Source organism: Melozone crissalis, unplaced genomic scaffold (assembly GCF_028551555.1).
Source record: "Melozone crissalis strain CALT ecotype California unplaced genomic scaffold, PUWL_Pcris_2 ptg000088l_1, whole genome shotgun sequence".
Taxonomy (NCBI): Eukaryota; Metazoa; Chordata; class Aves; order Passeriformes; family Passerellidae; genus Melozone; species Melozone crissalis.
The window spans coordinates 2,752,887-2,768,765 of NW_026535865.1; the positions used below are offsets into that span (position 1 = coordinate 2,752,887).

Consider the following 15,879-nt stretch of genomic DNA (forward strand, 5'->3'; position numbering starts at 1 on the left):
GCTGCCAGGCACTGACCCCCCAGAGAACTCTGCATTTGACCTGAGGCTGTGGAGAAGCTTCCAAAATGGAATGACAGAACTGGGATTGTGGGTGTGGAATTTGAATAGAAGTGTGTGATATCACAGGGTGGGAAACAGAGTTGGAGGTTTTAGAATGCAGTAATATATATATAAAGCAAGATGGAGGTTTTAGGGCAGAGGCTGGTCCTTCTTCTTCAACTTCTTCTTCTTCACCTTCTCCTTCTCCTTCTCCTTCTCCTTCTCCTTCTCCTTCTCCTTCTCCTTCTTCTCCATGGGTTTGGGTGGCTTTGTGTAATTGGATAAAAAAGTCTGCATTGCAGGTCATGGGTTGTTGGTTATTGGGTTAAAAATAAAAATAATTTAGGTGTCATTTCTTAATTGGACAGTTTATCCTAAAAAGGCCTTGTAGAGAGAGAGATGGGGCTCCATTTTTGGTGTGTTAGAGTGAAGTGCTGTAGAGCTCAGGGTTTGTGAGACTGTGGCATAGTCTAATACACTAAATTAATAAACATCTTAGTCTAATACACTAAACTAATAAACATCTGAGTCCAAAGAAGAAATATCGTCCCATGATTTAATCCCAACCCTGGCCAAAAGTTAAGACTAACAAAATCCCATTTTTCTTGCTTTCCCATGGCCTCCATGAGGAATTGGGGCTGTCTGCAGTGGTGTCAGTGCTCTGCTGGCACGGAGTGGGCAGTGCCTTCCGCCCCAAAGCTTCCCTGGGAGCACCCTCTGCCATTGCTTCCATTGCAGCCCACGCTGGAGATCAACCACCACGCCGGGAAATCCCTGGACAGCTTCTGCAAGTGGCAGAAATCCATCGTGAACAGGAACGGCAACGGGAACGCCATCCCGGAGAACGGCATCGCCAACCATGACACCGCCGTGCTCATCACCCGGTGAGCCCTGTCCCCTGGGGTGGCACTGTGCCCTGGGGGTGGCACTGTGCCCTAGGGGTGGCACTGTCCCCTGGGGTGGCACTGTCCTCTGCGGGTGCCAGCAGTCCCAGGCTCCAAGGTCATCCAAGGCTTCCTGGAGTCTCCATGGGTGCAGATTATTTCAGTTCAGATTGTTATCACCCTCCAGTTCAGTTTATCAATCTCCACTCCAGTTTATCACCCTGCACCCCAGTTTGTTATCAATATCCACCCCAGTTTGTTATCAATCTCTACCTTCACTTTTGTTATCAATCTCTACCCCAGTTTGTTGTCACCCTCCAGTCGTCCCTTGGTCTTTGCTGGGATGGATGGATGGATGGATGGATGGATGGATGGATGGATGGATGGATGGAAGGATGGTCAAAAGGAGGACACAGAGGATGTCAGGGACGGTGGAAGGAATGGCAGAGCAGCTGGAAGGGCCACAGGATGCTGCAGGGATGGAGGGCACAGGGAGTGCTGAGTCCCCAAGTGCTGCTGGCTGTGTCCAGGATTGTCCCTCCAGTCATCACAAATCCCTCCTTGGACAGATGCAAAACACTCCAGGAGAGGCCAAAGGCAAATCCAACATGATTTTGTGCCTTTCCCTCCTCTCCTTCAGAGAAAGAAAGTCAGGAAATGAACGTGCTGGTGAGGGGAGCCTCTAGGTGGGAGCTGCTTCCTTTATCCATGTGCTGCTCTCCTGCCCCAGCTCCAGCACGGTCCTGATGAGACCCCACAGAGGAGCGACAAAAAGGCCCCTCATCCCCAGATTTTCCCCTTCCCGAGGGGGCTGCAGCTTTTTCCTGCCCTCCCTCCCCACATTTGTGAGGCAAACGCCGGCTCCGAGCTCTCCATCCTCCCTCCTGATGTTGGAGCCAGCCCGGAGCCGCTGCTGAGCCCGGACAGCGCCCGGCGCATCCGGCCCCGGCCCCAATAAATTCCCGGTGTCCCGATAAGATCTTGCTGAGCTCCGGGCTTTTTTTCCTCCTGCAGGGACGTGTCAAAGCAGAGCCTCCGAAGGCTTTAAAGGCATTGGCCCCAAACAAAGCAACAAATGTTTTGCGCTCTGCTCGGTTTCCTGCCGAGAGGAGGGGAGAGGTTTGGGCACTTCCAGGGGCCAAAGGGACAGGAGCCGTCCCCGGGAATGTGTCGCACTTAACCCTTCGTGTGCTGCCACTTCTCATTGCCCGCCCTCATCCCCGAGGGGTCAATGGGGAGAGCAGTGCTGGGGGGTCCTGCCTGGTGTCCCCAAACACACTCTGGGGTCACAATCCTCAAACCTCACCCCATGGCTGTCTCAGACCTTCTCTGGGGTCACAATCCCCAGTCCTGCCCACCCCATGGGTGTCCCCAAACCTGCTCTGGGGTCACAGTCTTCAGTCTTTAACCTGTGGGTGTCCCCAAACCCACACTGGGATCACAATCCTCAACCCTTAATCCGTGGGTGTCCCCAAACCCACACTGGGGTTACAATCCTCAATGCAACCCCAACCTGGCTCTGGGGTGTCCCAGCCCAGCTGCCCCCTGGTCCCCCAGCTGATCCCACCCTCCCCAACTCTCAGCCTGGCCCCCTTCAGTCCAGATTGGCAAACCCCAAATGTTGACCTTTGCAAGGAAATGAGAATATTCCCTCTCTAACCCAAACTGCTCTCTTTTGGAGCTTCCACCTCTTCCTATTTTGAGGTTGCTGTGTTTCCATCTGGAGGAGGTTTTTCCTCTTCTTGTTTTACCTTTCCTTGTACAAACAGTGGATTCCTTCGTGCAATGGCTGGAAGTCGAGGCCAGGAGCAGAGGGAAGAGTCACCTTGAATCCACCCAGATTGGATTTGTTTGGAAAATTCTCAGTAAAGAACTGAAAAAAAAATCACTTGAGTGTTTTCATGAAACCACAGTGGGATTTGAAATGGAACGTGTTTTCAAACTCAAATGTTTTCTTTATTTTTAGTTTGTTTTTAATCAGAATTTCATATGCCCCATCCCTGGCAGTGTCCAAGGCCAGGCTGGACAGGGCTTGGAGCACCCTGGGGTAGTGAGAGGTGTCCCTGCTGTGGCAGGGGGTGGGATTAAATTATTTTTAAAGTCTTTTCCAACTCAAACCATGCTGGGATTCTGTGTTTCTCTGTTTGATTGATGCAATTTCCTGCAAGAGACCTGAGCTGACAGAGCAGAGGTTGGCCCTGTCCTCTCCCCCCTGTGTCTGATGCCTCCCAGGAGTGCTGGGGAGCAGAGCTGGATCCACCCAAACCCAAAGAGCTCCAGGTCTGGAATAACCTTGGCATAACCTTGGACAAGGAATAACCTTGTCCCTGCTGATTTATCAAATCATTAAGGTTGGAAAAGGCCTCCAAGATCATCAAGTCCAACCTTTGAATGAATCCCCTTGCCCTGAACCACATCCTGAAGTGCCACATCTGCTCATGGTTTTAACACTTCCAGGAGTGATGACTCCACCACTGCCCTGGGCAGCCCATTCCAATACCTGATAATCCTTTCCATGAAGAAATTTTCCCTAAAATCTGATCTAAACCTCCCCTGGCACAGCTTGATGCTGTTTTCTCTCCTGTCCCTGTTCCCTGGAGCACAGCCCGAACCCCCCAGCTGTCCCCTCCTGTCAGGAGCTGTTCAGAGCCACAAGGTCCCCCCTGAGCCTCCTTTTCTCCAGGCTGAGCCCCTTCCCAGCTTTCTCAGCCCCTCCTGGTGCTCCAGACCCTTCCCCAGCTCCGTTCTCTTCCCTGCTCGTGTTCTACCACCACATCAAAACCAAAGCTCTGACCTGGCTCAGCTCTGCCATTAAAACCCTCAGTGAATCTCAGCCTGGGCAAAGTGAGTGCTGTCCTACATGTCACCATTGGTATTTCCATCCCAGAATATTTCACGGGCTGATTTGGAGTGGTTTGGATGTGAACACATGGACGAAATGAAAACCCCAAAATTAGAAATGTCTGTAATGCTGCCTTGTCTCCTTCACAGGTACGACATTTGCATCTACAAGAACAAGCCCTGTGGCACCCTGGGTGAGTGGAAATCTGACACCCCGTCAGTACACAGAACTTTGGGAATGTGATGAGGATGGGCTGTGCCACCCCTCTTCCACCTGTGCCACTCCTTTTCCAGCTGTTCCATTCCCTTTCCAGCTATGCCATTCCCCTTTCCACCTGTGCTATCCCCATCCCACCTGTGTCATTCCCTTTCCAGCTGTGCCATCCCTTTCCAGGTGTTCCATTCCCCTTTCCCAGCTGTTCCGTTCCCCTTCCAGCTCTCCATTCCCTTTCCAGCTGTTCCGCCCCCATCTCACCTGTTCCACCCATTCCCACCTGTGCCATCCCCATCCCAGCTGTTCCATTCCCTTTCCAGCTGTTCCATCCCCATCCCAGCTGTGCCAGCCCCTTTCCCAACTGTTCCATTCCTTTCCCCAGCTGTGACTCCCTTTCCCACATTTTCCATCCATTCCCACCTGTGCTATTCCCTTTCCAGCTCTTCCATCCATTCCCACCTGTGCCATCCCCATCCCACCTGTGCCATCCCTTTTCCCCCTGTGCCATCCCCATCCCACCTGTGCCATCCTTTCCCACCTGTGCCATCCCTTTCCAGTGAAGGTGCAGCTCCTGCCCCAGCACCAGACCAGTTCTTTCCAGCCTCCTGTCCCTTCTGTGAGCACTAAACCAGCAGCCCTGAGCTCAGCTGGGCCCTGGAACTCCTCTGTTCCACCCCTGGAACAGCTCCAGCTCCATCCTGCTGATTAAGAACCACTCACATTTTTAGGCTTATCAGTGGCCTGCTGGAGTTCCTGGCTGAGCAGGGAGGAATTTGACAGTTTTGTGATGACTGCAAAGGGAGTTTTTATTGTCACAGCCCTGTCTGGCTGCAGCTCCTCCTTTGTCTCGTCCTGGTCTGTACTGGGCAGGCAGGGAGGGATTTCTGCTCTGCATCACTGTGGGGAGAGCTGGGTCTCTGACCTGGTGGATCTCTGACCTGAGGCTGGACATGCTGGAATGGCTCAAATCATTCCCCTGGCACAGCCAGGCCCTTCCCTGGCTGGGGCAGGGGCACAATTTGTGCAGAGGGAATTTTCTGTCACAATTCAGGGGGAATATCAGCATCACCCAGTCCTCCAAATGAGCCATGCTAGATTCCTGGTGGATGCCAGGCATAACCAAGGTTGGATCCTGGCTGGCTCAGCTCTCCCTGACCAGGTTTGGATGCCCCAGAGCTGGTGCAGCCCATCTGAGATTCCCTCACCAGGGCTGTGCCAAGGATTGCTCCCCTTTGCACCATTTGGGTACAAAATTCAGAGGATTTTTAGCTTTTCTGAGCCTGTCACTGTTAATTCACCATCAGTGCTGAGTGACCATGTCCTGTAAGAGCCATGAGTCCCTCCCAAAGCTCAGTGCAATGGTGAGAAGGAACTGTTTAGAGTAGAATAAAGTGATCCCCCAGCTGGGAAATAATGTTCATTTACTCCAATGGTTTCAGAAAGCTGAAAAATTGCTTCATTAAGCTATACTGTATTACACTAATACTATACTAAATTACATCTTAAAGAGATGTACACTAATACTATACTAAATTACATACTAAAGAGATACTATACTAAAGAATACGAAAGAAAAACCCGTGACTGTCTCCAGACAGTGGATCTAATTGGTCAAGGAATAAGACAACCTTCACTGGTGTCCAATTAACCAATCACTCTGGGTGAACAATCTCCATAACACATTCCACATGTGCCAAACAACAGGAGCAGCAAGTAGAGATAAGAATTGTTTTCTCTTCTTTCTCTGAGCTTCTCACTGCCTTCCCAGGGAAAATCCTTGGGGAAGTTGTGCCTGCTGCAGTGAAAAGGCTGCAGCCACAGATGCTTAGTGCTGCAGAGCATGAAGCACATCAGGCAGCCCCAAACACCCCCAGGTCCCCTCAGCCACCCTGAGGTGGCCCTGTGTGACAGCTCTGTCCCCTCCCCAGGCCTGGCCCCCGTGGGGGGGATGTGTGAGCGGGAGAGGAGCTGCAGCATCAACGAGGACATCGGGCTGGCCACGGCCTTCACCATCGCCCACGAGATCGGCCACACGTGAGTGCGGCACCCAGCAGCTCCTGCTGCTCTGGCCCTGCCACCAGGGGCTTGTTACAGACACATATAATCTATAATCTATTATAGATTATTATATAAATATATATACACAATATTATATATCCAACATTATATAATATATGTAATAATTATTAATTATTACATATTCTAGAATATATAATTTTATATATTTTATATACTATATAAAATATTATATATAATGATATTATATTATATATATTATAATTAGATATTATTGTGTTATAATATTAGATATATAATATCATTATATTGTATTATACTATATATTACTATATAATGTTATATTATTATATAATATATAATATTATATAATATATCCAATATTATATAATATATTATATGATTATTAATAATTGTATATTATAGAATTTATAATTTTTATCTATTTTATATGCTATATTATATAAATATAGTATATGTAATGATATTATATTATATATATTATAATTATATGATATTATGTATTATTATATTATATTGTCTATTATTATATTATATTATATTATATTATATTATATTATATTATATATATAACATATTATATAATATATCAATATTATATAATATGTTACACACTTTTTAATTATTGTGTACTATATAATATATCCAATATAATATAATATATTATATAATATTGGCTTTTCACAAATATTAAAATGGATTTCATACGTGTGGTGTTAAAGTAACTTTGTTATAAAGATACAGTTTTTATTTCTGTTGTTGATTAAGCTCAGTTAACTAGCTGATATAAATATGCTTGTGTTAAAACGCCTGCTTGGATGGATAACATCCAATAAAAATATAACGAGGACACCTGTACAGATCTGCCAACAGTCAGCACTCACTGACTGAAGGCAGTGAGGAACAAAAACTGGAGGTGATAAAAAAGGACTAAAATCACAACCAAGGAATCTTCATGTTCTAAAAAAGATGGACCTAGGAAGAAGATATGCTTAAGAGTTCTTGGAACATGTAAACTAGTTAGGGAAAAGTTTACTATGCATAAGAGTCTATGAATATGCAAAGAGCTGATGTAAGGGGAAAGGTGATGTAAGGGGAATGGCCCTTGTTTCCTATTGTCCTTTATTAAACTTCTTAAATTTTCACAGGAGAGTGAAGGTGCTTTTCACAGGCTGAAAACCCTTCCTGGGGACCATCCAGGTGTGTCCAACCCCAGCTGGATGAATTTTCCCAATAACTGGGGCTTAGGGAAAAAAAAATCTGCAAACTTTATTTCCTTATTGAGAAACACCTATTTCATAAAGGCAGTTGAGTTTGTCATTAGACACATCAATGATCCAACAGAAGGAATTAAAACAATTGAAAAAAATCAGGTTTTTTACTTGAAACAGTTTGAGTGTTCTTGAGAGCTGTTGTTAAATTGTACAAAATGTTAGTTTGAGTATGTTTTTAAATATGAATAATGAAGGAGGAAGTAATTTTGCCCAAGGCTGTGCGCTGTGGTGCTCTCCAGGTTCGGCATGAACCACGACGGGGTCGGCAACAGCTGCGGCTCGCGGGGGCAGGAGACGGCCAAGCTGATGGCTGCCCACATCACCATGAAGACCAACCCCTTCGTGTGGTCCACCTGCAGCAGGGATTACATCACCAGCTTCCTGGAGTAAGGAATCCACCCCTCCCTGCCCTCCCTCCAGCCTCCCCCAGTCTCTTGTGAGGAGGGGGTAAAGCCAAAGCAAAGCCCCAAACCCCCCAAAACCTTCTTTCTTGTCTCCCAGTGTCTCTTTCCTTCCTTTAGACTTATTTTCCTGCCTGTTGAGCATCAAAACCCATTTATAATGTGGCTGGGATAGCTTTATTTATTATATTATTTATTACATATATAACATATTTTTATTTATTTTTATTTGTTTATTATTCTCATGTCCAGAAACTTCACAAATAGATCAGTTCCCCAGAGGAAGAGTGGGGGAGTTGCTGGAGTAAGGAATCCACCCCTCCCTGCCCTCCCTCCAGCCTCCCTCAGTCTCTTGTGAGGAGGGGGTAAAGCCAAAGCAAAGACCCAAATCCCCCCAGAACCTCCCACGTCTTGTCTCCCCCTTCCTTCCTTTAGACTTTCCCATGTTTTTCCTGCCTGTTGAACATCTAAAAACATTTATGTTGTGGCTGGGAGAGCTTTATTTATTTATTATATTATTTAGTAATATATATATATTTATTTATTTATTTATTTACTTATTTATTATTCCCACGTCCAGAAACTTCATAAATAGATCAATCCCCCAGAGGAGGAGTGGGGGAATTCCTGGAGTAAGGAATCCACCCCTCTCTTCCCTCCCTCCAGCCTCCCCCAGTCTCTTATGAGGAGGGGGTAAAGCCAAAGCAAAGCCCCAAACCCCCCAGTGTTGCAGTGTGATGTAGGTGTCTAATTCCAATACCCCAGAACCTTCTGTCTTGTCTCCCACAGTCACATTCCTTCCTTCCTTTAGACTTTCCCATGTTTTTCCTGCCTGTTGTACATCTGAAAACATTTTTTGTTGTGGCTGGGAGAGCTTTACTTATTTGTTATATTATTTATTATGTATTGTATAAAAAATAAATAATATAATAACACATCCCTGCTCCTCATGCTCCATGCTGGCCACCCCCAGCTCCAGGAGCCTCCAGTGGGATGTGGCGTGAGCAGGATTTGGGGCTGGGGGTGATGACAGCGGCTTTGATTTAGGGGGAGCTCTGAGAAGTGAGGAAAGGGGAGGGAAAGGCATTTCTGGCTGAGTTTGGATGTTCCTACAAAGCTCTGGCAAGCAGGATGTTGGGCTTGGAGAGGGCGGCTGGGGGATCACAGCTGGGTGGGGGAGCAGCCCCTCTGCCCACCCAGTGCCCACCTGGGCACACCTGCCTGGGCACTCACCTTGGGGACAACCTGGGCTGGCAATACCCTGCAGAACGGCTGCAGCTGTGCCAGGCCTTGGCATGGAGCTCAGGGCAAGGTTCTTCCCCCCGAGGCTGCTGGGCACTGCCCAGGCTGCCCAGGCAATGGTGCCAAGGCTGCCAGAGCTCCAGGAGCCCCCAGGGGTTCTCAGGGTGGGGGTGTTGGGGTGGCTGTGCAGGGACAGGGGCTGCACTGATCATCCTTGTGGGATCCAGCTTAGGATATTCAGTTGGGCTCCTCTGTCCACCTCTGCCCAGTGATGATGCCATCTGGGAATTTTAAGAGCTTTGATAATTTTCAGTAAGTGGAGATGATCCCTGTGAGTGCCTTCCAGCTCAGGATATTCCAGGTTTCTCTGAACCCTCAGATCAACACTTCCAGAGTTACCTCAGAACCAGGATGTTCTTCCCAGCCTGGGAAGGATTTCAGAGCACTTTCCACACTCAGAGCAGACCCAGGTTTATCCCCTCAAGCAGCCAAGCTCTGTGACAGTGTTCACAGGGGTCTCAGGTTGAGGGAAGAGACGAGGATCTGACTCCATGTTTCAGAAGGCTTGATTTATTATTTTAATATATATATTACATTAAAACTATACTAAAAGAATAGAAGAAAGGATTTCATCAGAAGGCTAGCTAAGAATAGAATAGGAAGGAATGATAACAAAGGTTTGTGGCTCAGACTCTCTGTCTGAGCCAGATAAGCTGTGATTAGCCATTAATTAGAAACAACAAATGTAAGTCAATCAAAGATCCACCTGTTGCATTCCACAGCAGCAGATAATCAATGTTTACATTTTTTTTCCTGAGGCCTCCCAGCTCCTCAGGAGGAAAAATCCTAAGGAAAGGATTTTTCATAAAAAATGTCTGCGACAAAGCTCAGCCCAGCAAAGCCGGGAGTAACACCTGCTGATCCCCCACCTCAGCTTCTCTCTCCCCCCTCATCTTTCTCAGCTCTGATTGTTCCTCTGTGTTTCCAGCTCGGGGATGGGACTGTGCCTGAACAACGCTCCTCCCAAGCAGGATTTCATCTACCCCACGGTGGCCCCGGGCCAGGCCTACGATGCCGACGAGCAGTGCCGCTTCCAGTACGGAGTCAAATCCCGCCAGTGTAAATACGGGGTAGAGAGCCTTCCTGCTTTACTATCGGTTCCAGGGCTGTGGGAGGGGGCGTGGGGCAAGGAGAGCTCTGTGGGGCTGTGCCTGCTGCCCACGTCTGTCATTGGCACCCTTAGAAATGAAGGGATGGGGCTATTTTCAAGCTAAGAATGATTTATTGCTCAGATAAACATCAGGCTCAGAGGATGTGAGATTTTAGAGCAGCAAGCAGTCAGCCATAGCTCTAAGTAGTTTCATTACAAGACAATATATAACTTTCTAAACCAATAGACAGTTGCCACAGAATTTATTTTCCTTTTCTAACCTATCACCTTTACTTCTGCTGCACTGTGGATGCTTTTGTCCAATGGCTTCTGTCTCACTCGCATACATATCCTTCTATTATAACTTCTAAACTCTTAGTTTATTCTATGCAACCACACCCTTATAAACCCTTCTGCATTTTATCAATGCAGTTTCCAGCATTATAAACCCTTCACCATCTTATCAATACAGTTTCCTGCATCTTATCAATAGTTTCTTACATTATAAACCCTTGGCCACTTTATCAATACAGTTTCCTACATTATAAACCCTTCTGCATCTTATCAATACATTTTCCTACATTATAAAACTTTCACCATCTTATCAATACATTTTCCTACATTATAAACCCTTCACCACCTTTTCAATGCAGTTTCCTACATTATAAACCGTTTACCATATTATCAATACAATTTCTCACTTACTTAAAGCAAATTCTTACTTACAACTATAGGAACATAAGTTTATTATCTTTCTGCCTAATGCCTGTATATTGTATTTTTACATCAATCCAAGCTTCTTCCAAGGCTGCAGATCAAACCCTCCTGTGTTTGTGGAAATTTCATTATAAACCCTTCACCATCTTATCAATACAGTTTCCTACATTATAAACCTTTCACCATCTTATCGATATAGTTCCACTTAAAGCCTATTCTTACTTCCAACTATAGGAACATAGGTTTATTATTTTTCTGCTTAATGTCTGTGTATTGTATTTTTACATCAATCCAAGTTTCTTCCAAGGCTGCAAATCAAATCCTCCTGTGTCTGTGGAAGTTTCATTATAAACCCTTCACCATCTTATCTTATGCCACAATAAAACTCCAGGAAGTTTTATTTATTTATTTTATTCCAGCAGTCCCATCCTGTTTGTGAAAAACCCCAACACAGACAAGGACAGTGGGATTAGCTCAGGTGTCACCGAGGTGACACCAAGGAGAGGTGGCATGGGCTAGCTGGAGTCAGCCAGGAGGGTTTAAGGGTTTTTTGAGTTTTAAATGTTAAAGTTTTAGGAGATTTGATGTTACAGTCCTCTTTAAATCCGTTAAAAAGTCAAGTAAGTTCATTATTTGTAATTTTTAAAACAGATGTGATTTAATTGATTTCTCTTAAAAGCTGTTGTGAATCGTGTAAGGTGTTGATACTGGTTTGAAGTTGTATTTTCTGTGGTTTGATTATCCTGTTGGATTAGGGGTATTTTTTTACTTAGAGATGGGGTAACTGAGAGGCATTTTTAAAACTTTTATTCTATTTTAAGTCTCATATGAAGGGTGAGATCATATAGATAATTCATATTTAATATAACTACATAAGAATAAGATAAAAATATATTATATTATATTATATTATATTATATTATATTATATTATATTATATCGTATCGTATCGTATCAATATATATAATATATAATATATAATATATAATATATAATATATAATATAATATCTATTCTAGATAAATAAATAATATATAAATTTTATAATATATATTATATTATATATAACTTAATATAGCATTATAATTTATGCTATTACTATCAGAAGCTAACTATTTCTTAATTACGATACATTATAAGCATTTCTTGGCTTATCAGTTTTTGCTACACTATACTGTAAATGCTTTAAAGCTAATTATATAAAATTACTCTTTGTGGGTCTTACTACAATGTATTTTATAGTTCTATTTTTCTGAAGTATACTCCTTTCTGTTAGCTCATCCTTTGAAACTTGTTCCTAGAAAAAATTAAACTAGAAAAAATTAAACTAAAAAAAATTCAAGCTAGGAAAAAGAATTAAACTAGAAAAAATTTAACTTTGCTTAGGTGCTTGTGCTTAGTTTGCAAGTGCAGAGCAGGGGACAGGGGACAGCTCTCAGTGGCCCTGGGGTGGCTGCAGCTGGCAGGGTTTGACCTCACATTGTCCCCACCATGCTGAAGACAGTCAGTGTCCCCATGTCCCTGTGTCTCACCCAGCTGGTGCCTCCCTGGCACAAGCCAATCCTAATCTGGGTTTGGTTTCTTTGTCTCTCCCCTCCTCCCTGTGTCCCCCCAAATTTCCCCCTCTGCAGGAAGTCTGCAGCGAACTCTGGTGTCTGAGCAAAAGCAACCGCTGCATCACCAACAGCATCCCCGCAGCCGAGGGCACCATCTGCCAAACCAACACCATCGACAAGGGGGTAAGGCAGCCCTGGGCACTGCAGGCAGCTGGCAGGGATGGGCTGGGTCCCTTTTCCAGCAAAAAAGGGATTATTGTTTGTGCTGGGGATGTGGGGTTGGTTTGGGAGCACCCAGCAGCCAGCCCAGCCCTGACCCCATAGGGCAGAGCTGTCCTGGAGGGAGGCTGGGATGGGCCAAGGGGGCCAGAAATCACCCCAAGGTCCAGCTCAGAGCTCATTGTGCAGTGCTGGAATGTGGAAAGTGGAATATGGAATGTGATATGTAGAATGTGGAAAGTGGAATGTGGAATGTGGAACATGGAATGTGGAAAGTGGAATGTGGAATATGGGATGTGGAAAGTGGAATGTGGAATATGGGATGTGGAAAGTGGAATATCATATGTGGAATATGGATATTGGAAAGTGGAAAGTGGAATGGGGAATATGGAATTTGGAATGTGGAATGTGGAATATGGAATGTGGAAAGTAGAATATGGAATATGGAAAATAGAATGTGGAGAGTGGAATGTGAAGAGTGGAATGTGGAATATGGAATTTGGAATGTGGAATGTGGAATATGGAATACAGAATTTGGAATGTGGAATGTGGAATATGGAATATGGAATGTGGAAAGTAGAATATGGAATATGGAAAATAGAATGTGGAGAGTGGAATGTGAAAAGTGGAATGTGGAATGTGATATGTGGAATATGGACTGTGGAATGTGGAATATAGAATGGGGAATATAGAATGTGGAAAGTAGAATGTGGAATATGGAATGGGAAATCCCTGCTCTAGCAAAATCCTCCCTGGTGCCAGCCCTGAGGCACAGCAAGGTGACCTCAAGCAGCTGTGGCAGCTCAGGCTCTGCTGCCCATCCCAGTTTCTGTCACTGAAACTGAACCTGTTTAACATTTCCTGGATAACCTCTGACAGGGCACGCTGCTCCTGAAAAGCAGCAAGATTTCCATGGATTGTTTCAGGAGGAATAAGATGTCATGGAATTCCATGTCCTTAAATGAACACCCTGTCCTCAGGTCTGCTGGGATCTCCTGGGATCTCCTGGCTGGTCTGAGAAAAGGGATTTTTTGGTTTTTTCTCCCAGTTTTCCCAGATTTTTGCTTTCAGAGGAACTTGGGAAAAACTGGCTATGATGAAACTTTGTTTTTATACCCTCAGCTGGGAGGAGAGTGCAGGATTTTCCCTGACCATGAATTTTGCCTGCATTGCTTCACTCCCTGCTCCTCCTACACCCATTTTCCCCAGCACAAAGTGAATGCACTGCTCAGACAAAGAGCCTTTGCACACTGGGACAATGGAGAATCAGGGCTGGGACATTCCCCATTCCACTAGAAGAAAAGTAATTCCCAGGAAACATTTCAAATCCTTAGGAAACTGCAGGAGCTGGGGTGCAGGGGAGACCATGGCTCTGACAAATCCATGATTATTTTCATTTTAGTTCTGCTGGGAACTGGGGCAGAGAGCAGCAGACAGCTCCTGGGGCTGCACATCCCTCCTGCTGCACACCCGCAGGAATTATGGCATCTTTTCCCTCCTAGTCATGGCTTTTTCCCAGCTTTTCCCACTTTTTAATATCCATTTTCCCTCACTTTGTGGCTGCTTTTTTACCAGGCTTTTTCAAAAGCCTCGAGGGAAGGGAAATGAAGCAGTCACAGCCTCCAGGATTTGTGGGAGCTGCTCCCTGTGAGGATTCTGGCTCCCTTTGAACCCCCAGTTACCTCCCTGTGCTTATCCTTTTGGATCCATTCATTATTTGGAAGTGATTTGATGGCCTTGGGTGGAAGAATATAATTTTATATTAAGAAGAATATATTTTTATATTAAGTTTTTGTATTGTTCCCAGCTGGATCTGCTGGGTTGAGCCCCAGACCTCAGCCCTTGGCTGGAGCAGCTCTCCAAGGTCTTCCCTGGCTTCTCCCTTTGCCCTGGGGAGAGCAGACAGAAAGATCAGGGAATTTAAAGTATGAAATATTAAAGGAGAGAGGAAAATTCCTGTGCTCCGCCAGCCAGTGTGGGGGAAGGCTGAGCCAAGCTCTGCTGTGCCCACATCCCAAACCTCTGGGTATTTCCTCCTCCCAGATCCTTCTTTTTTAAAATAATCAATCTCCTGTGGTTGTTATGGCTTTACCCCAAGAACCCACAGTGGCATTTTTTCCCTCTTTTTTCCCAGTTTTTCCCACTTTTAATCATCCCTTTCCCCAACTTTGTAACTGCTTTTTAACCAGGGTTCTTCAGAGGGAAGGGAAGGGAAGGGAAGGGAAGGGAAGGGAAGGGAAGGGAAGGGAAGGGAAGGGAAGGGAAGGGAAGGGAAGGGAAGGGAAGGGAAGGGAAGGGCCCCCAGGGTTTATTGACGCTATTCCCAGGCTGTGGGAATATTGTGGAGTATCTCCTCCACATGGGATCCCCCTTTGGAGAGGCTCTGGTGCTCCCAGGGATTGTGAGTTGGGATTCCTGGGAAGCCACCGTGCGTTTTTCCCGGCTGCCCATGCAGAGCTGGCTCGGGAGGAGCAGGGAGAGGCTGTGCCAGCAGCTCCAGGGTGGGTTCCCAGCCCCTGGAAGGAGCACACAGAGCTTTCTTCCTTCCTGGGATTATCTCAGCCCCCGGGGCTCCGTGTCCGGCACCGCGCCCGGGCGGCTCTGGCACCGTCCCACCCTCCCATGCTGGGGACTCCAGGGGCTGTGGGATGCGTGCCAGGCATGAGGGAAATATTTCATAGGCAAATTTCCATGAGCATCTGTCTCTCAGTAGGACGGGGACAGGATTCTTTAAGGATGCTCAGCAGAACGATGACACAACAACGCTGATATTACAATTTAAACTTTATTTGAACTCAAGCTCTTTGCTGATCTGGACATTTTGGACACAGAAACCACAACCTGAGCTCTCAGTACAAACAAAACTCACTCTGTCCTGGCAGTGGTTGTGGCCATGTCCCCCAGGGATCCTGGCCCTGCCCAGCAGCAGCAGCTCCAACCCAAGATCACCTGGATCTCTGCCGAGGGCTTTTATAAGATGTGAGATGGGGAGTCAGGAAATCTTTAGAGAAGAATCCCAAACTAGTTTGGGTTGGGAGGGACCTTAAACCTCACCCATGGGCAGGGACACCTTCCACAGCCCAGGGTGCTCCAAGCCCCAATGTCCAACCTGGCCTTGGACACTTCCATGGATCCAGGGGCAGCCGCAGCTGCTCTGGGCAACGTTTGGGATGTGACCCCTTGCCAGTGGATGGTGCCACAGTGGCTGGGGACACAGATCCCACTGACCCCAAGGAGAGGCAAACACCCTTTGCCTTGGAGAACTGAGCAGCTCCAAGCTCAGATTCCTCAGGATCAAAGCAGAT

General features: G+C 46.0%; 1 protein-coding gene across 1 annotated transcript in view; it reads left to right on the forward strand.

Annotated features, from left to right (window-relative positions):
* The window catches only part of ADAMTS10 (ADAM metallopeptidase with thrombospondin type 1 motif 10), a 54,540-nt gene that overhangs the window by 16,386 nt on the left and 22,275 nt on the right, over positions 1-15,879 (forward strand). Inside the window, exons 6-11 of the mRNA XM_054290961.1 lie at positions 778-923; positions 3,915-3,958; positions 5,907-6,012; positions 7,529-7,675; positions 9,921-10,062; positions 12,431-12,538. Of these exons, the coding sequence (XP_054146936.1) occupies positions 778-923; positions 3,915-3,958; positions 5,907-6,012; positions 7,529-7,675; positions 9,921-10,062; positions 12,431-12,538 (693 nt within the window). The remainder of the gene's footprint in view (positions 1-777; positions 924-3,914; positions 3,959-5,906; positions 6,013-7,528; positions 7,676-9,920; positions 10,063-12,430; positions 12,539-15,879) is intronic.